The 23728-nt window shown below is 44.1% G+C and overlaps 1 protein-coding gene and 1 long non-coding RNA gene across 5 annotated transcripts in view; both read right to left on the bottom strand.

Moving 5' to 3' along the window:
- The window catches only part of LOC102056725 (transportin-1), a 77955-nt gene extending 56160 nt beyond the window's left edge, over positions 1-21795 (bottom strand). Inside the window, exons 1-3 of one of the 4 annotated variants that reach the window (XM_055700199.1) lie at positions 21489-21795; positions 21211-21324; positions 18065-18140 (exon numbers count right to left, since the gene is read on the bottom strand). In XM_055700199.1, the coding sequence (XP_055556174.1) occupies positions 18065-18140; positions 21211-21315 (181 nt within the window). In that variant the 5' untranslated portion in view covers positions 21316-21324; positions 21489-21795. Of the gene's footprint in view, positions 1-18064; positions 18154-18780; positions 20301-21210; positions 21325-21488 lie in introns of those variants that run through there. The other 3 variants (XM_055700202.1, XM_055700201.1, XM_055700200.1) reach the window with 3 other exon arrangements.
- On the bottom strand, positions 3579-6225 carry LOC129734883 (uncharacterized). The gene is made up of 3 exons (XR_008730428.1): positions 5515-6225; positions 4585-4867; positions 3579-3849 (listed from the first exon to the last, which is right to left on the bottom strand). It is a non-coding gene; the product is annotated as an uncharacterized LOC129734883 (long non-coding RNA).
- Positions 21796-23728: the final 1933 nt, after the last annotated feature.

Genomic DNA, 23728 nt, shown 5'->3' with positions numbered 1-23728 from the left:
TGAGTCGCTTCAGAAGTGATTGGTACTGAAGCGCAGCTCCTCTTGGCGTCCCAGTTACCAGTGCTGGGCTGGATATTTAAAGGCAGGATTTCTTCTACACATCATGCAACTGATGCTATATGAAGTGCATTGCACTGATTACACAATGAGCTCAGATAGGAAATTCCAATCATCCAGGAATTTTGGAAATTATTATAGATTGGCGAGAAGGTGAAGATTTTGTGATGTCATCACAGGAAGAGGTGACATGTGCTGAAGAAGCCCCATTGTATAATGAACTGCCAGAACATGAGAAGCAATATGCCTTGTTTACTGATGGGTCTTGTCGTATTGTAGGAAAGCATCGGAGGTGGAAGGCAGCTGTATGGAGTCCCCTATGACAAGTCACAGAAACTGCTGAAGGAGAAGGTGAATTTGCCAGTTTGCAGAAGTGAAAGCTATCCAGCTGGCTTTAGATGTTGCTGAACGAGAAAAGTGGCCAATACTTTACCTCTATACTGACTCATGGATGGTGGCAAATGCCCTGTGGGGGTTGTTACAGCAATGGAAGCAAAGTAATTGACAATGCAGAGGTAAACCCATCTGGGCTGCTGCATTATGGCGAGATATCGCTGCTCGGTTGGAGAACTTGGTTGTAAAGGTACATCATATAGATGTTCATGTACCCAAGAGTCGGGCCACTGAAGAACATTTAAACAACCAGCAGCAGGTAGCTAAAGCAGCCAAGACTGAAGTGGCTCAAGTAGATTTGGATTGGCAACATAAAGTTGAATTATTTATAGCTCAATGGGCTCATGACACTTCAGGTCATCAAGGAAGAGATGCAACATACAGATGGGCCCGAGATCAAGGAGTAGACTTAACCATGGACACTATTGCACAGGTAACCCATGAATGTGAAACATGCACTGCAATTAAGCAAGCCAAATGGTTAAAGTCTCTCTGGTATGAAGGACGATGGCTGAAATATAAATATGGTGAGGCTTGGCAAATTGACTATATCACACTCCCACAGATCTGCCAAGGCAAGCGACACGTGCTTACAATGGTGGAAGCAACCACCGGATGGCTGGAAACATATCCTGTGCCCCATGCCACTGCCCAGAACACTCTCCTGGGTCTTGAAAGACAGGTCTTGTGGCGACAAGGCACCCCAGAAAGAACTGAATCAGACAATGGAACTCATTTCTGAAACAGTCTCATAGACACTTGGGCCAAAGAACATGGCATTGAGTGGGTATATTACATTCCCTATCATGCACCAGTCTCTGGGAAAACTGGACGATGTAACGGACTGTTAAAGTCTACACTGAAAGCAATGGGTGGTGGAACTTTCAAACACTGGGATAAACATCTAGCAAAGGCTACCTGGTTGGTTAATACCAGAGGATCTGCTACACAAGCTAGTCCTGCCCAGTCAAAGCTTTTGCATACTGTAGTAGGGGATAAAGTTCCTGTAGTACACCTTAAAAATATGCTTGGGAAAAGAGTCTGGGTCATTCCTGCCTCAGGCAAAGGCAAACCCATTCGTGGGATTGTTTTTACTCAAGGGCCTGGGAGCACTTGGTGGGTAATGCAGGAAGATGGGGAAGTCCGATGTGTGCCTCGAGGGGATTTGTTTTTGGGTGAAAACAGTCAATAAATTAAGTGATGTCAATTCTTACATAATGCTGTATATTGTCTTTGGTGATGATGGCAGAATTTGAACCCACGTCCCGGAGAGACTGGATAATTTTGTGGCATTCATTTCTACCATCTTTAGATTTGAAGATGTGAACCTTATTTTTATTTCAACTGCCACACCAACAAAGACTGACTGGTGAAACCAGATCAGCACAGCTGTAATAGGATTAGAACTGGCTTCAACATGGAACAATTCAACACCTCATACGGTCCTCCTTGCCCAGAAAGATTGTTATAACAGATGGAGCCCAACATCATGGACTAAATGAACTCAATGGATTTTAGAGGGATGCTACATAGACTAAGGGAATGATAATCTGTGTATTTATATAAAGGGCAGGAGAGGCGATGATGATAATGTATTGGAAAATGTAGCATGACATAAATGGTATGGAATAAGGGGTGGATACTGTCTTGGTTTCAGCTGGGATGGTATTAATTTTCTTCTTAGTAGCTAGTACAGTGCTGTGTTTTGGCTATGATGTGAGAACAATGTTGATAACCACACTGATGGTTTTAGTTGTTGCTGGGTAATATTTATACTAAGTCAAAGACTTTGTGGTTTCTTGGGCCTTGCCAGCCAGAGGGCTGGAGGGGCACAAGAGACTGGGAAGGGACACAGCCAGGTCAGCTGACCTGAACCAGCCAAAGAGGTATTCCATACCATGGGATGTCATGCTTGGTATATAAACTTGGGGGGTTAGCTGGGGGGGATCGTTGCTCAGGGCCTGGCTGGGCATCGGTCAGCAGGTGGTGAGCAGTTGTACTGTGCATCACTTGGTATTTTTCCTTTTTCCCTTTTCCCTTGGATTTTACCCTTTTTTCCAACCTTTCCATCCTAATTGTTATTATTATTATTGTTGTTCTTACCTCTTTATTCTGTTTAAATGGTTAAATTGTTCTTATCTCAACCCTTGAGTTTTACATTCCTTTCTGATTCTCCTCCCCATCCCTCTGGGTGGGGAGGGAGTGAGCAAGTGGCTGCGTGGTGCTTGGTTGCCAGCCAGGGTTAAACCATGATAAATCCACTGAGATAACACTCTAGTGAGACCAAAGACTAGAGTTCCCACACTAGGATTGGGTGAAGAATCAGTCACTAACACACGATCTAAGATTGGGATCACAAGGACTTTGTATAGCTGCAACAGGATAGATAAGTATGGCTATTATGGACCAGCAACAAGCTACCAGGAACATCACGTGTTTGTCTCAATATATACTGCCATTAGTTCTTGGCAGCACCAAGAGCAACACTCCTAAAGGACAGAGGAAATAAAAATAAAAAATAAAAAAAGAGGCCAAACTCAAAACTTTACAGAAAGTGTGTGCAAACTAACCATGTCCTCTATCTCTTGCCTAAGAAGGATAAAAGGTAGATCTGAGAAAGGACATATATGTTTTGGCAATAAGGATTGACAGTCTGAATCTTAACTATAATAGATCCTCTCATCAATAGTTCTGGGGTTGGTTTTTTTTCACCACAGAGGCACATTATATATGTCCTATCTTACCTAAAAAGTGGTAAGCTTTGACACCATTTCTGTTCCTGCAATTTTCATATAAAACATCAGCCTAACATGGCCTTCATGTTGGTGAAATAGAATGCCACATTACTTCTGACACCATATGAAGAGAGCTTCTTTCTTTGCTCTCTCAGAGGTGTAAAGAACTCATTCAAGGAAAGGAGACAGGCATAAGCATAGTAGGAATACTCTGTAGAGATTACAAAGTCTCAATTTAGTTTATCTTTAGAGTTCAATAGAGAAATGTTACCAGGAGACAACACAATAGTCTCTGCTGATGCAAGTAGACAGCATCATTTCAATGTATGCTGATACAACCTTGCATCAAGAAAATATTATGTCAAGATTAAGTCATCACACCCAATACTCCGACAAGTTGAATTTCTAAAGACTGAAGAATATACTTGCTGAATGACAATGGCCATCATCTTTTAATCATTTAGCATATATCAGATCCACTTCTCATTCACAAAGTTAAGGATGCTGTGTGAGATACAGCAAGGTGTAATTCCAGGTTAAAAATAATAACAATGAAGTCCCAGGGAATTGACAGAATTATCTGACTGAAGTGAATTTTTGTGGCAAGGTCTTTGGTGGTAGCAGGTGGGCTACAGGGGTGGCTTCTGTGAGAAGACACCAGAAGCTGCCCCCATGTCAGATGCAGCCAGTTGGCATTGGCTCTAACAGACCTACCACTGGCCAAGGCCAAGCCCACCAGCGACGGTGGTAGCGCCTCTGGGATAACATGACAAGAAGGGATAGAAACTGCTACACAACAGCAGCCGCCAAGAGAGAGGAGAGAGAATATGCGAGAGAAACAACTCTGCAGACACCAAGGTCAGGGAAGAAGGAGAGGGAGGAGGTGCTCCAGGTATTGGAGCAGAGATTCCCCTGCAGCCAGTGGTGAAGACCATGGTGAGGTAGGCTGTGCCTCTGCAGCCCATGGAGGTCCATGGTGAAGCAGATACCCACCTGCAGCCTGTGGAGGGCCCCAGGCCGGAGCAGGGGGAAGTGCCCTGAAGGAAGCTGTGACCTTGTGGAGACCCCATGCTGGAGCAGGCTCCTAGCAGGACACGGCCTGTGGAGCGGAGCCCACACTGGAGCAGGTTTGTTGGCTGTAGACGAATTTTTAAAGGACCGAGGACATATGTTACCATTGTCTGGGTTGGACAACCCAGGCCTGTTAGTTGAAGCTGCAGAGCAGCTTTAAATTGTCCTGGGAACAAGCAGTGGGAGAAAGAAAACAAGCTATGCCCAAACAAGTAGCCAGGTGCAGAGCAAGTCCTGGGAACCGGGAAATCAACACACTCTCATCAGCACACTCTGATCAGGCGCCTGCAGCATGCTCACCAATCAGCGACACAGACGCCCCCATGACCAGAAACTTTTATCCAATCACCTGTGTGTAAAGTCATGTGAGTGATCAGTTTAAGTTATAAATATGACCAGTTTGTTTAATTAAAGGGGCACGGCATGTAGTCATATTGGTGTGATTGTCGTGACTTGGCCGACTCTCCACGGGGGACCCTCTTCATCTGGTGCCTAAACAGGGACCCATTTATTCGCTTAAATGTGGTTCGCTTAATGGTGGAAGTCTCCATGCATCGGACCTGAAGGGAAGTTGTCCGATTAGGGAGCTGGAGGTCAGAGGTGGGCGGAACCTGGAAGGCAAAAAGCGGAGTCCAGAGTTCGGTGTAGAGCTGCAGATCGCACCCCTGCCGGTGGTAAGACCGCGACGAATAAAACGCAGCAGGGATCTCCACTGATATTCTCTCTGAGAGAGGGGAGGGCACTAACGAAGACCGCGACGAATAAAACGCAGCAGGGCTCTCCTCTGATACCTTCTCTGAGAGAGGGGGGAGCACTAATGAAGACTGTGACGAAAAAAAAACGCAACCGGGCTCTCCGCTGATACCCTCTCTGTGAGAGGGGAGGGCATTCAGGAAGACCGCAATGGAATTAGACGCGGAAATTAAACTCTTAACTAGTACCCTCTTTAAGAGAGATGAGAGCACTAAAGAAACAGAAGTGGAGGCTTTAGTTCGCTGGGCACAAAAAAAGGAATTGATTCCTGAACCTGCGTTATTGTTTAGTATTACGAAATGAAGAGAAGTGGGAAATCGCCTCTGGGGTACTACGATCGAGGGAGGTAAAGAAGGAAAAGAAGCTAAAGCGTTAGGAGCTACATGGCGGTCTATAATTAACACTCTGGAAACTATGAAGGCGGAAAAAAAAGTAGCGGCAACAGCTATAGAAGCATTGGGAGGAGATGTGGTAGAAAAGCCAATAGAGCAGAAGGGTGATTCACCTAAGCCTTCTCTCTTGGCTATGTTTTTCGGAGTTGGGCATGCTCATCCTATGAAGGGTATGTCAGCCTCTGCGTGTTCAACAGTACAGGAGTTATTATATAAGACAGCGGACAAACCGGAAGTTACTCCTCGGGGGTCTGTTGTAACTGAGCTGAAACCGGAAGAGCCTGTTGAGCCTCCCCAGGAAGGAGGAGCAGCAAGTCATGCTGCACCAATTGGAGCTGTGGGTGGAGCAAGGCCAAAACGGAGGGTGGCTACAGCTCATAGATCAAATCAAGGAGGGCAAAAGCGATGTCCGATGTTGTATCCTCCTCTTCCTGAAACATCATCGGACGAATTTGAGGAGGAAGGCGGGGAGAAGCTTTGTGATAACAATACAGAGAAATCCTTACAGGAGGTAATAGATAAATTAAGAAAACTGGAAAAGCGAGTTAAAATGAACCTGCCTACTACTTCAATACCTGTAATTCCTCCAGTTAGCCCAACTGCCCCTACGATGCTGAACTCGAGAAAAGATCCAATTCTACAGCATTGGTCTGGTGTTATTCGTGATGCTCTTTTGGAGGGTGATTGGCAGATGACTAGCTCGTTAGCTTGTCCAGTAGCGATTAATAACCTTGGTGCACAATGGGAGCCGCATGATTGGAAAATATTGCAACAAGCAAAGCAAACGGTCACTACTCATGGTCTGTGTTCAGAGGCTGCACAACAGATCATACAGTTTATTTTCACAGCAGACATTCTTTCACCTGCTGACTGTGCTGGACTTGCTTCCCTGTTATTGGCTCCTTCTCAATATTTAATGTTTGAGAGGAAGAGACTAGCTGTAGAGGAAGCAAACAGACATCAAGATCCAAATATAGGAGATCTGCTTTATGGTCTACGGGCAGATATGTTAACTGGGCAGGGACTTTACTACGCAGGTTCAATTGCAGTATCCTATACAAATGCATCAACTTGCTCAAACTTTAGCACATTGAGCCCTTTTGTCTGTGCCAGACAAGAAGAAACCTGCTTCCTATACCACTGTTCGTCAGGGGACAACGGAGCCCTATGGACAATTTGTAGACTTCGGATCTGCAGGAACATTTGTTACGCACCCTCTCTTTTGAAGGGGCTAACCCAAGAACAAGGGCGATCTTAGCAACACTACCCCAAGGAAGTCCCGTAGATGAAATGTTGATTAGAGCTACTCGAGCCGAACAAAATAACCAAGCGGCTGCCTTTACTGCTGCGTTGAGGGAGCAAGGGCATATAATTGCAGCAGCTTTAACAAATCATATAGGTGGACATCGAAAAGGGAATGATGGTAAATCAGGATCTGATATTTGTTATTGATGTGGTGAATCTGGACACATGAGGCGTATCTGTTCAAAGACTTTGGTGTCATAAATGTAAATTAGGTTCACATGCTACTGCTGTTTGTAGATATAACAGGTCGGGAAACATGCAGCACAGTACGACAGGTCTACGCGTGAATACACAAGTACAGGCCCCAACAATGCAGATGAGAAATGTGGTTTCTTATACTAGCGCATCCCAGCCACCTGGGGGAGCCTCGGGGTGGACGTGGCAACCACAGTAGATGTAACTTTGAATAATAAAGTGACTTTAATTCCAACTGAAGTAAAAGGACCTTTGTGTAATGTGAATTCTCCAGTTGAAGGACTTTTATTGGGATCATCTTCGACAGGAAGGCAAGGAGTAATTGTTTTACCTGGAGTAATTGATGCAGATTTTACGGGACACATACAAGTTATGGCCTATGCATTACAACCACCTGTTACTATTCCAAAAGGAAGTAAAATTGCTCAAATACTTCCCTATGAAAGCCTTGTTGTGCATCGACAATATTATGAGCAACTCAGACAACAAGGCCAGACATCTAAGATAGGAGAAGACGGTTTTGGATCTACCGGACATGAGGTGTGCTTCACATTAGCTCTTAATCAAAGACCATATCAGAAGATTCAATTGAAGAAAGGCAGTCAGCAAATTAGTCTGGAACCTCTATTAGACTCCGGGGCAGATGTCACCATCATTAATCAACATCTATGGCCCCAGGATTGGGAACTGCAATCTCCAATCACCCAAGTGGTAGGAGTAGGAGGTGCAAAAGCCCCAAAGCAGAGTAAAGACTTGATTACATTGCAGTTTGAAGACGGACAGGCTATTGTAATTCGGCCATACGTAATGCAACTCCCACACACATTATCAGGGCTGATTGGATGGGATGTTTTGTCACAATTGTGTCTAGTTATGACAACTGACCAGCATTTTGCACCACGGCCACTGATCGGCAGCCACCCATACTGAAGATTACATGGTTAACAGAAAAGCCAGTTTGGGGAGACCAGTGGCCGATAACAGAAGAACGGCTGTGCATTGCTGAGGAATTGGTGCAGGAACAACTGAAAGTAGGTCATATTCGACCTTCTACAAGTCCTTGGAATACTCCTATATTTGTGATACCAAAGAAGAATGGGAAATGGCGACTCTTACATGATCTATGGAAGGTTAATGATCAGATGTTAGCGATGGGAGCGTTGCAACCTGGTCTTCCAACTCCTACGATGATCCCTCAGAATTGGCAAATTGTCGTGATAGACTTGAAAGACTGTTTCTTTACGATTCCCTTACATCCTGACGACACGCAAAGATTTGCATTCACTCTGCCATCAATAAACCGTGCCGCTCCAACCAAATGGTATGAATGGGTTGTTTTACCACAAGGAATGAAGAACTCTCCTACGATGTGTCAGACTTTTGTAGATTGGGCACTTGTTCCGGTATGACAACATTGGCCTCACGTCCTGATCTACCATTATACGGACAATATTTTACTGGCCGCTGAACAAGGGATTTCAGATGATCAAATGAAATGGCTTGTTGATCACCTTCTATCATGTGGTTTGGTTGTGGCGCCTGAGAAGGTTCAACATTTGGCCCCATGGAAATATCTAGGCTGGCTCATCTCGGATGCTCAAATCCAACCCCAAAAGGTAACACTTACTACACAAATAGCTAATCTGCATGATGCTCAAAGGCTTTTAGGAGATCTACGGTGGGTTCGTAATATAGTTGGCCTCACTAATGATGATTTGCAACCATTCCAATCCTGGTTGCGTGGCACCGAAGCCAACAGTCCTCGAACTTGTTCACCAGAACAGCGGGCTGCCCTAGAAGTTGTGTCCTGCAAGGTTCAGACTGGCTGGTGTGGTCGCCGAATGGCAAATCATCCGTTATCTTTTTTGGTTTGTGATGTTGCCACTTCACCTTTTGCCCTTATTTTGCAATGGCAAAAGAAAAAAGGGGAAAATACAGCAATCGTTTTAGAGTGGTTGTTTTTGCCATTGCAACCCAGACATCGTATTTTAAGTCACCCTGAAGCAGTAGCAGCCTTGGTGAGAAAAGGAAGAGACAGGATTGTTGAAATTGATGGGACTGAACCAGCAGATATCAGTATTCCAGTCCGTGGTGATGATTATGAGTGGCTCCTGAGACATTCAACAGCCATACAAGAAGCCTTGATGGGTTATACAGGTGTTGTACACAACAACCGGCCAAAAGGACCTCTCTGGAAGATGTTAGAACATTACCAGTGGATTGCGAGACCGTTATACTCAAAAAGACCAGTTGACGGGCCAACGGTGTTTACAGATGCAGGGCAAAAGAAAAAGAAGGCTGCGTGTGTTTGGCAATCCGATAATCAGTGGCAGAAACACGTGATCACCGGTGAACCATGGGACAACCTTCAAACCTTAGAACTGAAAGCAGTGTGTTGGGCATTGGGAAGCTGGAACAATACACCTGTAAACATAGTATCAGACTCATTGTACGTAGTTGGTGTAGTACAGCACATTGAAGATGCCTTGTTGAGAGAGACAAAGAACCAACATCTTGGTGAAATGCTTATACGACTGCATAGTACTCTTCGATAGAGAAAACATGAATTTTGTATTATTGCATATTAGAAGTCATCAGTGGACCATTGGTTTTGGCGAAGGTAATGCTAGAGCTGGTGAAGCAGTCAGCTGTCTGGCAATAACTCCTCCAACAAATAAGTTTGAAGAAGCTCGTAACAGCCATGAGACGTTTCATCAGAATGCAGTCTTTACATCAACAGTATCAAATACCCATAGCAGATGCAAAGGGTATTGTCCGCTCCTGTCCTCAATGTAGTCATCATGGACCTGGTTTAGGGGTGGGCACTAACCCAAAAGGTCTGAAGGCACTTCAGGTTTGGCAAATGGATGTAACACATGTACCTGACTTTGGGAAGCTTAAGTATGTGCATGTCACAATTGACACCTATTCTCATTTTATATGGGCCACTGCACAAACCGGTGAAAAGGCATTACATGTGGAGAGATGCTTAATGTCTTGTTTTGCTGTCATGGGAGTACCTGTAGAAATAAAGACAGACAATGGTCCAGCGTATAGTAATCAACGAGACGCTAGGTTTATGACAACTTGGGGAATTAAACATGTTAAGCGAATTCCTCACTCCCCAACGGGGCAAGCAGTTGTTGAAAGGGCAAACCGTACCCTGAAGGATTATCTTCAGAGACAGAAAGTATGGCAGGACATAGATGTAACTAAACGGTTGACTAAGGTGTTGCTTACCTTAAACTCTCCCTTACGGAGGATAGAGAGGGACCACCTGTTGTTATACATCACCAAACAGCGCAAGGGAACCAAACAACTACAGTTCCTGGTTTGAATGTTTTGTATAAAAATATGGCTTCAGGCGTATGGGAAGGACCTAATCCGGTGTTATTTATCAGTAGAGGTTATTTTTGTATCTCCACAGATAAAGGACCTATATGGGTCCCTAGCAAGTTTGTGTGACCTGTATGTCAAGATCAGAAGACGGAAGAGAAGACTCAGAGCGAGCAGACAGAATAAACTGTCTATGTTTTAAGGGATGTAACCCACAGGTATTATGCCAATGTATGCTATGTGGGGTAAAACGGTTCTGTAAGCCAAAGCTTAAATGTAAATGGTGTAAAGAGTGTATGTGTTTGATTAGTAACCGGGCATGAAGCAAGAGAAAGCATACGACTAGTGTAATACCATGCTGATTGGAGACAGTGTACATCATCAGAATCTGTGATAGCACCAGAGATTTGTGGTGTGGAATGTAAAAAAAAAATAATAAAAAATTGTGGAAATTGTAGGAGTAAACATGTTTGAGTGGTGGACTTGGTTTATGGTCTTGAATTTTCTACCCATTGGCCACAGTATTTTTGACATCTTGCCTAGGACAAACATATGGGTGACATGGGCAAATATCACGGGAGTAACAGACTTTTGTTTAAGTCTGCAACAGGCAGACAACCCCTTTAGAACTTGTTTAATTGGTATTCCCCTGCAAGAGAATGAAACAAATGTTGATGTTTTTTGGAATGTTAAAACAGTGGATCGGACTTCCAATCAGAATGGTACATGTATGAGTCCCAATGGGCAATGTTTGGCCTTCTATGCATAATGCAGCGTGGCAGAAGACAGTTATTGAGAATTTAAATCAGCCACATCATTTACCTTTGCAGGAGTTAGACCAGGGGTCCTCAAACTTTTTAAACAGGGGGCCGGCGCGCGGATGAAGTGGCAGGCAGTCATCTGCGGTTGCTTGGTTATCCCCCCCAACCCCTGTGAGGGGGGGGGGGGGGGGAGCAGGGGGGTTCTGTAAATACTGGGGGCCAGATTGCGGACCCTGGGGGGCCGTATCCATCCCACGGGCTGTAGTTTTCGGACCCCTGAGTTAGACCTATTGGCTAGTGTTGTACCTGTTGAATATGTTAATGTTACTGCAACTGGTATGGCGGACTGTACCCACATGTCATCACCACGTCAACCCGTGAATGGCACTGGAGTAATTTGGTTTGGTGACCCGTGACAGTTCTGGCTAACACGTCAAGGTGAACGGGAGTTTTATACAGGGTTTCAAAACCTAACCGGTTCACCTATTTGGGGTGAACTGAAAACCGGGGGTTTCCATATAGATGTATCAGGGGGTTATCAGTTACCACCGGGAATCTTTCTGATATGTGGGGACAGAGCGTGGCCAGGGATTCCTTTGTATCCTGTCGGTGGACCATGTTATTTAGGGCGTTTGACTTTGTTTGCTCCACATATGAAAGACTTATTGAAAATGGCTCAACAATCTCACAGATCACGGAGGGCACTGCGCACCTTTGATGAAACATGTAATGACCGAGTCGATCTACATTAGAGTAACAGCAAATGTCCTGGCTTCCATATTTATGCTGGGGGCAACGGCAGCATTAAATACTAAGAATATACGAAGGTTAGCGGGCTGGGGAGAGAAACAATTTAATCCTACATCACAGATTTTAAGTTCGTTATTGCTTCATGTAGATAGTGTTAGGCATGCTACATTACAAAATAGAGCTGCAATAATTTTTTTGTTATTAGCACATGGACACGGTTGTGAGGATTTTGAAGGGATGTGTTGTATGAGCATTTCCAATCATTCCATATCGATGCACAAGAAGTTGTCACAAGTGCAGGGAAACATGAAGCATATTCTTGCTGATGATAATCCCTTTGATGAATGGTTGAGAGGATTGGGGATAACAGGTTGGTTAAAGATGTTATTGATGGAAGGAATATGCTTAGTTATAATCATTGCTGTAATGTTTTTAGTTTTTAGCTGTTTATTTTCTTGTTTGAAGAAAGGTTTAACATCTATTGTGAAACACACATGGGTTGTCCAAGAAGAAAAAGGGGGATATGTAGAGGGATTTTTTAAGGACCAAGGACATATGTTACCATTGTCCGGGTTGGACAACCCAGGCCTGTTAGTTGAAGCTGCAGAGCAGCTTTAAATTGTCCTGGGAACAAGCAGTGGGAGAAAGAAAACAAGCTATGCCCAAACAAGAAGCCAGGTGCAGAGCAAGTCCTGGGAACCACGAAATCAACATGCTCTCATCAGCACACTCTGATCAGGCGCCTGCAGCATGCTCACCAATCAGCAACACGGACGCCTACGTGGCCAGAGACTTCTATCCAATCACCTTTGTGTAAAGTCGGGTGAGCGGTCGGTTTAAGTTATAAATATGATCTGTTTGTTTAATAAAGGGGCACAGCCTGTAGCCATATTGGTGTGATCGTTGTGACTTGGCCGACTCTCCACGGGGGAACCCTCTTCAGTCGGCAGGACTTGCGACCCCATTGGGACCCACACTGGAGCAGTCTGTTCGTGAAGGACTGCACCCCCTGAAAAGGGTCCATGCTGGAGCAGTTTGTGAAGAACTGCAACATGTGGGAAGGACTCACGTTGGAGCAGTTCATGGAAGACTGTCTCCTGTGGGAGGGGCCCCATGCTGGAGCAGGGGCAGTGTGTGAGTAGCCCTCCCCCTGAGAAGGAAGAAGCAGCAGAGACAAGGTGTGATGAACAACCCCCATTCCCCATCGCCCTGCACTGCTTGGGGTGAAGAAGTAGAGAAGCTGGGAGGGAAGTTGAGCCCAGGATGAAGGGAAGGGTAGGGGGAAGGTATTTTTAGATCTGGTCTTATTTGTCATTATCCTCCTCCGTGTTAATTGGCAATAAATTAAATTAGTGTTCCCCGAGTTGAATCTGTTTTGCCCATGACAGTAATTGCTGAGGCATCTCCCTATCCTTATCTCAACCCATGAGCCTTTTGTCATATTTCCTCTTCCCTGTCCAGTTGAGGGGGAGTGAGAGCACAGCTTGGTGGGCATCTGGCAGCCAGCCAAAGTCAAGCCACCACATATATAAAGTGATCTAAGAAGCAGCAGCACCAATATGCACACACTCCAGAAAACAACTCATTAACAGAAGAGGCCTATAGGATTCTGAGCTCAGCTCAGGGGGCATTAAAAACAAAGAAACAAAACCCCAAAAAAACTAAGGCAGGGCAGTGCCACTACATTATCTGCCAGGTTTTATGCCTGCCAAACCAAGAAGGAAAAGCTACACTAACAGAGCATCTAAATGATACTTTCAATTTACAAACAAATTAGTAAACCCAAACTTCTTTCATTCAGGTATTTTTCAGTTAATCTGGACTCCATCTCAGCTAAGAAAGACCTCTGAGCGCCATGCCTCCTGGGAAGTACCTTCTAGAGACCTATATCTCAATCTTTAATGGCTTGGGATCGTATTTTATTCCATCAGCATGTCTACTGTCTGACTTCCAGGACTGTTGCGACGGAGGGAAGACACAGTCACTCAATATGAGTGATCAGCAGACTTCCTTTATTGTACCTTACAGTCACCTTTTATGCCTTGTTATAATTAGCTCATACATATTACAAAAGTTAAGCTCATTATTGGTTAGTTGCCTAAATACCAAGCCCGCCCCTAGTTTCTCTTCTGTAGTTATCTGTTCCCACCTGTAACATTCTTTTCCCACCGTGATCTTCCTGTTATTGTGTAACAAGAACAGCCGAGGATAGTGTATTTTGCTTTACTTCAGATAAGCTGAGAGCGATGTGCATTTTTGTCCAGCCAGCTGGACTATGTCTATGTGACCCTTTTCAGCTAGCCAGTTATCCACACAGGACTGCATGCTCTTTCCTCAATATTTTTCATATTCTGTGATATCTGTAACATCAGGGTTTGTCTTTAGAAATGCACAGTAGTTTAAAGAAAAAGAAAGGAAGTGCCTAAATCTAAGGCATGCATATATACCATAGCTGCAAGCCAGCCAGGCCATATATCCACTGATGAAATCCTAGCAGAGCAACACCTGTTTCCAGGAAGGTCCAAGCTTAACAAGGCCCACAGAAGTTAAAAATCAGGAAAAACACCACATACATGCATAGGCGTACCACAACAGACCTAAATCCAGCAAGTCATAAGCATGCAGACACAGGAGCCTAACAAAGCTAACACTGGAGGGGAAAAAAAAGTTACTTTTTTTTCAACTGAAAGTAATACCTCTGGTGCTAAAACAAAGCAAATCCCTAACCTACGCATATCTTAGAGGCAGGCCTCAGTGAAACAGCCAGCTTTGCAATGAAGTAACTTCGCTTGCAAATAAAAGTTTGTTTGCAAAGTTGTTTGTCTTTGGCCTGAGCCCTATGTATCTGCAGGCAACCTAGTAAAAAATCCATTGCAGTAAAATAATAGTATTCAACACACATTTTAATGAACCATTACAGAATTTTGTTCAACTTATTCATCACTGACCTGGATGAAGGGATAGAGCATACCCTCAGCAAGTCTGCTGATAGAAAACTGGGAGGAGTGGCTGATACACCAGGAGGCTGTGCTGCCATTCAGCGAGACCTGGACAGGCTGGAGAGTTGGGCAGAGATTAACCTAATGAAGTTCAACAAAGCCAAGTGTAAGGTCCTGCACCTGGGGAGGAAAAACCCCCTGCACCAGTACAGGCTGGGGGCTGACCTGCTGGGAGACAGCTCTGCGGAGAAGGACCTGGGAGGTCTGGTGGACAGCAAATTGCCCATGAGCCAGCAGTGTGCCCATGTGGGCAAGAAGGCCAATGGGATCCTGGGGTCCATTAGGAGGAGTGTGGCCAGCAGGTCGAGGGAGGTGATTCTCCCCCTCTACTTTGCCCTAGTGAAGCTTCATCTGGAATGCTGTGTCCAGTTCTGGGCTCCTCAGTTCAAGAGAGACAGGGAACTGCTGGAGAGGGTCCAGCAGAGGGCTACAGAGATGATGAGGGGGCTGGAACATCTCCCTTATGAGGAAAGGCTGAGACAGCTGGGGCTGTCTAGTCTGGAGAAGAGAAGACTGAGAGGGGGATCTTAACAATGTCGACAAATATCTTAAGAGTGAGTGTCAAGAGGATGGGGCCAGGCTCTTTTCAGTGGTGCCCAGTGACTGGACAAGGAGCAACGGGCACAAACTGCAAGACAGGAAGTTCCATCCGAATGCGAGGAAAAACTTCTTTACCTTGAGGATGACAAGAGGACTGGAACAGGCTGCCCAGAGGGGCTGTGGGGTCTCCTTCTCTGGAGACATTCACAACCCAACTGGACGCAATTTTGTGCAACCTGCTCTAGGTGAACCTGCTTTAGCAGAGGGTTGGACTAGATGATCTCCAGAGGTTCCTTTCAACCCTGACCATTCTGTGATTCCCACATTCAGGAGCTGTCACCTAAATGGTTCTTTAAGCACAGTTTTCTCAGCAGCTGTTTCAACAACTGAATCAAGGTTTAGTCATAGCTGCTATCAAATCAAGTGCTCTCATGCACTAGCTATCAAACCACCTTAAGTTCTATTGAACAAGTTGTCATTGATGTTGGAAGCTTATTTCCATGGCTCCTTCTGCTAGGACAGTATTGCCGTAACAGAAGTGTGAACTTCCAACAGTACAAATATCTCTACTTTGGTCTGCATTGTAAAGCACACTAGCTCTTTCCCCTAGTCAACAAGCTTGGCAAGGCTGTAGGATAGAGTGCTAAAATAGAACCCTCTTCAGGAGGAGAGAGAAAACAACATTTTCCCAGTTGTACTGAAGACAGTTATCTACCTGATAAGTTCATCACATTTTCCCCTACTGGTCCAAAAAGAAGATGCAAGAATATTGTAACTACTGAATAGCAGTTCTAAAAGTCTCTTTACCTTGCTTAGGCAGGACTAATGAGGGACAACAGAGGACTGTTGATTGGATTCAAAGCAAATCCAATAAACAGTCTTCTGTCATGCCTCATTAGTCCTACTCAAGAAAGGTAACAGGATAGTTGGAACTTGAGAAGTACTATGAGAAGCACCAACACTGGACTCAATTATGGCAGCTCCAATAGTCTGCAAGTTTCCTGAACTAGAAATACAAAAGTTAAAAACAGTTGCCTTGAACAAAAGAGTATGACTAAAAATGTCACTGATGCAAGACAAGAGCTTCTCTGAAGCAACAGCTGCTTCTCAGCAGTCTCGCAGAAGACCTACCTAATGTACCTGCAAGAGATAACAGCGCAGTCTGATCCCAAACACCTCTTCTTAGAGATTAATTTGCTACTTTTTCCCAGCTTGCTTGCTCCCCTCAACCTGCCAGATCCCAATCCCCCCCCCCCCCCAGATTTAATACTTTAAAACAACCATTTTGCAACGGTTAGCATCTCCTACCCTTCATTCCATTCCAGACTGATGTGTGTAAACATTAAGGGAGGGAAGAAAAAAAAAAAAAGACTATCAGATAATCTCAGAAGATCTGTTGGAAAGAGTTTCTAACACATCACTATCTAGAACCTCAAGCTCAAGTGGTAAACAGAATGAAGAAAGGGAAATTGGCAAGCAAGGCACTGTTAGAAAATGGGGGGGGGGAGAAATGGAGCAACCCTCCCACCATATCCTTTGTACAAACTCCAAATCCCACTACCAGACTTACTCCATTTTTCTGTTAATGGTATAAAGCACATGAACAATTAAAGTATGATAGCATACTCATTAACTAGTATGGAATACTTTATATCTGCACTAACACCTTGCTCAAAAATTTAATATCCTGGTCAATCCAGGTCTTGAAAGCGCTCTCTCTCAAACTTGAAGTATTCCCCCAAGGCCTTAAAGATTATCAGATTTCCTACATAGAACACACAAAAACATTTGGATATACTCCAGCCTTCAAATATGAAAATATACTTTCCTCCTCCTCTCTCTTTCCTTCCTCCTGAAGTAAGCCAACAGCACAACCAAAACACTAGTTCAAATGTAATATAAATGTGGCCCTGTAACATTCAAAGCATCAGCAAGAACATGTAAATAAAACATAATTCAAAGTGAAAAAAGCAAGCATTGAAAAACTCAGAGGTGAAGCACTAGAAGGCAGAAACAGCACTGGTAGCAGGACACTAAGGAAAAAAACACACACACACCCCAAAACCAAACATGTTAAGTACAAACAAACATAAAGAAGACAGAAGATGTGCCAAAACAGATCTTGAAATAAGTCTCTTTCACTGGCAAAGACCTCACAAATCAGTAGCTATAGTACACCAGAAAGAAAGTCTTTCATACACCCTGATCATTACTAAGGAATTTACCAACTGGAAGAGGCTACATAGTATGCCATAAACAGTTTGTATCAAAGTCTATAAAAATAAGCCAACAGTAAGTAACTACATTTTATTAGAATTAAGACTTCAGAATTAAGATTCTGACAGACATGATCTTTGGAGAACTCTAGTATGTGATATTAAAAATATTTAACGGGTTAATTACTCGGGAGATCATGATCACAACTGGATTTTGCAGCACATTTTATAATATGTATAGTCATGATACATCACCATGAATTGCAATATTTTTCCACAATTTCACTATAGTCTGATAGAAGAACGATGCTCCCACATTTCTGGTAAGATTTCATAGAACATTTAGAATGGAATCTATTCCAAGACTGAAACTACAAGCACCAACATGTATCAGATCTTTTTTCATAAAGACTCCTGAGAGGAAGAGAGTTCTACATGAATATGGAGATCAACCAACCATCAAAATTACTATAGAAATCAGCTTCTTATTTCTTTCAAGCTAAATAAATTTTAAAAAAACCCAAAACACAGAATAAACCAATCATTATCTTAAGAACTTACCTTCAGACTTCAACTTTGTAAGAACAAAAATCAGGTAGTTGTTAAAATCTGGATATTGATTAAGTTGTTCTAGTTTCTGAAGAGAGAAACTGTTAAGGAAATTTGAATCTTCACACACAACATTTATGGCTTTCTGGATACTATGAGTTATGTACTACTGCATCAAACAGCTGTGACTATAAGCTCACAACATACAGAGTATGAACAATCTGAAAACAGTTACTGTAGTTTTCATACTGAAGCAGTAGCTTTTAGTTATGTTGAAAACTGAAAAAAGAATCCAGGGACAGACACAGAAATTAATAGATCCTTAAAAATATTTTCTCACACCCTGGTATTAATTAGTAATATGCTCAACAATATTTTAAGTCATAAGCATGTAGCGTCATCTTTAAGTTACTAAATCTACTATATATCAGTATGGCAAGCAATCAAGACATTTAACAAAATTTTTAGAAATAGTAAGATTGTTTGCTTCATAGGCATTTACTTTACTTCCTGTATAGCTAAATCTCTAAATAGTCAAAATCGTTAAACTTCTGCAAAATGTATCTCCGTTAGGACATTAATGGCCCTTCCAATGACCAACAGCCAGTGTCTCAATCACAAGCTTAAGAAACTTCATTTTTAGATATTTAGGCTGCTTGCATCAAGTAGTAACTTTGCTAGAGAAACCTACTCTCTTTCCACTTAATAAGAGAGTAAAGTGTACTTACCACATCTACAAGCTCCTTTGCTGTGAAACACAGAAGATGAAACGTGAACAGAAGGATGGTCACAGCAAGTGAAAAATAATACAGAACATTCTACATGGCCCCTAGAACTGAAGAAAAACACATCCAAAGATTGTTGTCAAAGGTGTCATGCCAAAGAGCTCTTTCAGGAACAGCCAAGAAGTATGGTAGCACATTTCAAAATGTTTTTCTTTTTCTCCAAGCTTCAGAAACATAATCACCAAAGCAGTCAAGTTGAACATTAACAACTGAATTCCAATGGCTCAAATAAGCAGCAGCAGAAGCAAGCAGAAAGAACTGAAAGAGCAGTATTAAATAGAAAGTTAATTAGAAAAACACCTAATCAGTCTAGGAATCAAAGAATAGCTTATAGGCCATATTTTCTTATCAATTTCTTCACCCACCTTAACTTTTTCTTTTTTATTCCAAGAAACATCTATATCTTCATTTGAAAAATGTTTGAAAGCCCTACCAATTCATAACTTTAGAACTCAAATGTAATAAAGTGAGGAGCATAAACACCTAAATATGCCAAAACTATGTCATAAATAAGATGAGACAGCCAACACACTGATAATCTTATTTTAAAAAATTAAGGACTGGAAGTACTTTAAATTTAAAACCATTAATCACCATCCTACACAGACATGCTACTAAGTGGTGATCCACAATACAACAGCCATCACAAATTTTTGTGGAAACAGTCTCAAAGGACACATTTATTTATTTATTTTTAATTTATAGGACATGGCCTGTCAAGTTGTATTAGAATATTTTCCCAAACTGATAATACGATAAAAATGTGCCATTTATCTAACCTTTACAAGCCAACATATAAGAACCTCCTTGAAAGCACAGGTATTTCAGCACAGCAGGGATTTACCAATGCCATTGAAGAATTTCAAACATCAGTTAACAGCACTTTTGTTCAGTAAATTTCTACTCATCTTCAAGACAGACAGCATCACCTATATTGCCCATTCTACACAAACTATTTTTCAAAAAATAAACTAGATGCCATTATTTGAAGCAGAGCTTTAAAACGTAATTTTACATGAAAGCTACACTATAAACACTGATGCTATAAGCACTTTTGTATTTGAAGTACTAAAGAAGAGCATCTGTTTAAGTTTGGGACATTATCAGAACACTTAGCCACTTCTGTATAGTATTTTTCAAAGGAAGCAATAGCATCTTAAGAATCTGAAACATAGCTGCAAGAACAAGATGAAAACTACCTTCACCTTTCAGATAAGAACAGAAGTTTTCAAAAGTTTGACCACATCTGTTAGGAAAGCCTAGAAATCAAGCAAGTTTGGCTTCAAGCTAAACTTCTAAAAGAATATATGTATATTCTTACCTACATAAATGAATTCTGTTGTTTTCTGTTAAGACCTTCAAGCAAATGTCTTAAATAAAAAGGGATCAAGACACTAAACTCAAATACTTCATAGGAGAATATCCTTTCAGAACTTCTAGATATTTTAAAAGCACTTATATAGTTACCTCAAGGAGTAGGAGATGGTAGATGAGAGCTTTATTTGTCAAGCCTTATATTTCTATTAGTCTTAACATAAAATTTTCCGGGGGGGGGCGAGAACGACAAACAACACACACGCTATGACACCCAAACAACAAACCAACAATCCACAACGCTAACATAAAATGCACTGCAAAGCTGCACAAGAAGCCACATACGGTAGATTTCCCCCTTCTCGTGAAACATAGAGTGGAATGAGCAGTATGCGTTTCAGGCTCAGGATTCTAGGCAAGCAGAAACATCCTCACAACGTAGCAAAATGCAGTGTCAGAGCCAGCAGGCCAAGGAGAGCATGCAGGCAGCGGCTCCACCAGGGACACTCCTCCCACCAGCTACGGCTTTCGCCTTGAATCCCAGCGCCAGATTAGATTAGAAAGCTCCCACTTTGCCGCAGTGGCGATCGGTACCCCACGCCGCATCGCCAACTCAGCTCGGTGGACAAGCGGCCCCCCAGCCGTCTCGGCGGGATCCGCCGCAGCTGAAGACTAGGAGCTGGCAGCGGCCCAGCGTGAGGTAAACCTGGGAAAGCAGCAGATACCGAAACAGCCACGCCAGAGCTAGGGCTTTAAAAATAAAAAAAACCCCGAACGTTGACTCCGGGCTTGCAACAGGTGCCCGGGCACACGGCGGGGCAAGGCGGCCCCGCGGCCCACAGGCCACCTCGGCAGTTCAAACGCCGCGCCACGGCCACCCGCTACTGCGGACGCTCGGCCCACAGCACTCGCTGTGGCGGCTCCCCGGGCAGGTCCGGCTGCCGTGGCCGCGCTGCCCCCACCAGGCGCCCCCGGCCTCCTCAGCACTATTCCAGGCCGCCACAGCTCCGCTCTGCCTGCCCCACCCGCCCGCGCGGCGTAGGCCTCGACCAAGGATACTTGTTGCACGGCTCGCTGCGTGGTGGTGTCCGGGGACTGGGACTCCTTGAGCAGCTGCAGTATCTGCTGAAGCCCCTGTTCGTCTGGATTCCACTCATACTCCATCTTGGCTTGCTGAAAAACACCAAACGGCCGCGGTTAGCAGCGCAGCAGGCCTCGGGGGGGAGGGGAGAGGAAGGGAGGAGGAAGGGAGCAAACTAGCTGCGCGGCACCCGACCCACTCTTTCCCGTGCACCCCGCCAACCCCGAACCCAGCCCCACAAACGGACAACACTGACCTGCTTCTGCCGCCACCCGCTGCGCAGCACACAGAGCAAACTGAGTCACAGCAAATTTGCAATATGGCCCTAAGAGCCGCCTCGCGTCCTCCTGGGTCCTAGCGCCGGGCACGCCCCCGTCCGCCAGAGCCGCCTCGGGCACGCCGGCGTCGCCGTCAGCCTTTCCCTAGTGAGTCCCACGCCGTCAGGAGCCTGGGGGCGACAAAACCACGAGCCTCTCAATCCTGGGAGGCGGAAAACTGGGTGCTTCCTCCACAGCTCCTCCCAAGCACCACCCGAAAACAGAGACAAAGCTCCAGCAGCCCCGACGAAGCGCGACCCCAGCTCGGCCTCCTTGGGACAGTTGTGGCCGCGCACCCGCAGCGACTGGCAGCGAGCTAAGAGGCTGCCGCCCACGGAAGAGAAGCAGGGATGCAAATGGAGACCAAGGAGTTAGGAACACGGTACCTGCTATGCCGTTTGCTTTAATTCTACGTGATATGGTTTAATGCTGGGTATATTTTCGAAAGTTCTCAATTTCATATGTAAATAGGGAATAGGACCAACTACACAAGAATGGAGGAAAGAAACTTCTTTAAATTCCTAGTGTATCTTATCCTTAGCCTCAAAATATATTAGAGGAAATCTCAGGTCATAATTAGCAATTTTTGTGTATATAGAATAGAATAGTTCCGTTGAAAGGGGCCTACAATGTTTTTACAAAAAATATGTTCACTGAAAGGGTTGTCAAGCAAGTAGTTGAGTCACCATCCCTGAAGGTTAACATACTTGTAGCGTTGTGCTTAGGGACATGATTTAGTGGTGGATTTGGCAGTGTTGGGTTGACTGTTGGACTCTATGATCTTAAAGGTCTTTTCCAACTTAAGCAACTCTATGATTCTATGATCATCTAGTTCAACTGCTTGACCACTTCAGGGCTGACAAAAGCTTGTTATTAAGGGCATTGTCCAAATGCCTTTTAAACACTGACAGGCTTGAGGCATCGACCACCTCTGTAGGAAGCCTGTTCCAGTGTTTGACCAGCCTCTCAAGAAAGAAATGTTTTCTACTGTCAAGTATAAACCTCCCCTGACACAGCTTTGAGCCATTCCCACATGTCCTGTCACTGGATCCCAGGGAGAAGAGCTCAGCACCTCCCTCTCCACTTCCCCTCCTCAGGAAGCTGCAGAGAATGAGGTCACTCCTCAGCCTCCTTTTCTCATAACTAGACAAACCCAGAGTCCTCAGCTGCTCTTCATAGGACATGCCTTCCAGCCCTGTCACCAGCTTTGTTGCCCTCCTCTGGATGCATTCTGGACCTTCACATCCTTCTTAAATTGTGGGGCCCAGAACTGCACACAATACTCAAGGTGAGGCTGTACCAAACACTAAATACAGTGGGATCATCCCCTCTCTTGACCAGCTGCTTATGCTGTGTTTGATGCGCCCCAGATTGCAGTTTGCCCTCTTGGCTGCCAGGGCACACTGCTGACTCCTCTTGAGCCTGCTGTCAACCAGCACCCCAGATCCCTTTCTGTAGGGCTGCTCTCCAGCCACCCCTCTCCCAATTTAGACTTGCGCCCAGCATTACTCTGTCACAGGCACAGAATCCGGCATTTGTTCTTGTTACTTTTCATGCCATTAATGATTGTCCAATGCTTTTATATATATAAATTCACATGCATTACACATATATCTCACTATTTTTTATATATTATACATACGCTACTGGGCAAAATAAGAACATACACTGCTTAAAATGGTCTAAAATATGCAAATGAAAAACAGTAATTCCTTAGCTTTTTACAATCTTATTTTTAGTCATTGTGTTTATAATCATCCTGCTTACATCCCACTTTAACTAAAAACTAGTTTCACTTTCTGCTTCCTCTGCTGCAGCACAGTACTCAATATGAGTGCCTGTCCTAGTTTCAGCTGGGATAGAGTTAATTTTCTTCTTAGTAGCTGGTGCAGTGCTGTGTTTTGGATTTAGTGTGAGAACAATGTTGATAGGACACTGATGTTCTTAGTTGTTGCTGGGTGATGTTTATACTAAGTCAAGGACTTTTCAGTTTCTCAGGCTCTGCCAGCAGAGGGCTGGAGGGGCACAGGAAATTGGGAGGGGACACAGCCAGGCCAGCTGACCCGAACTAGCCAAAGAGGTATTCCATACCATGGGATGTCATGCTCAGTATACAAACTGGGGGGAGTTGGCTGGGGCCTGTGAATGCTGCTCGGGGACTGGCTGGGCATCGGTCAGT

The sequence above is a fragment of the Falco cherrug genome (genome assembly GCF_023634085.1).
Source record: "Falco cherrug isolate bFalChe1 chromosome W unlocalized genomic scaffold, bFalChe1.pri SUPER_W_unloc_1, whole genome shotgun sequence".
In the NCBI taxonomy this organism is placed as follows: Eukaryota; Metazoa; Chordata; class Aves; order Falconiformes; family Falconidae; genus Falco; species Falco cherrug.
This window is presented reverse-complemented; position numbering and strand designations above follow the sequence as displayed.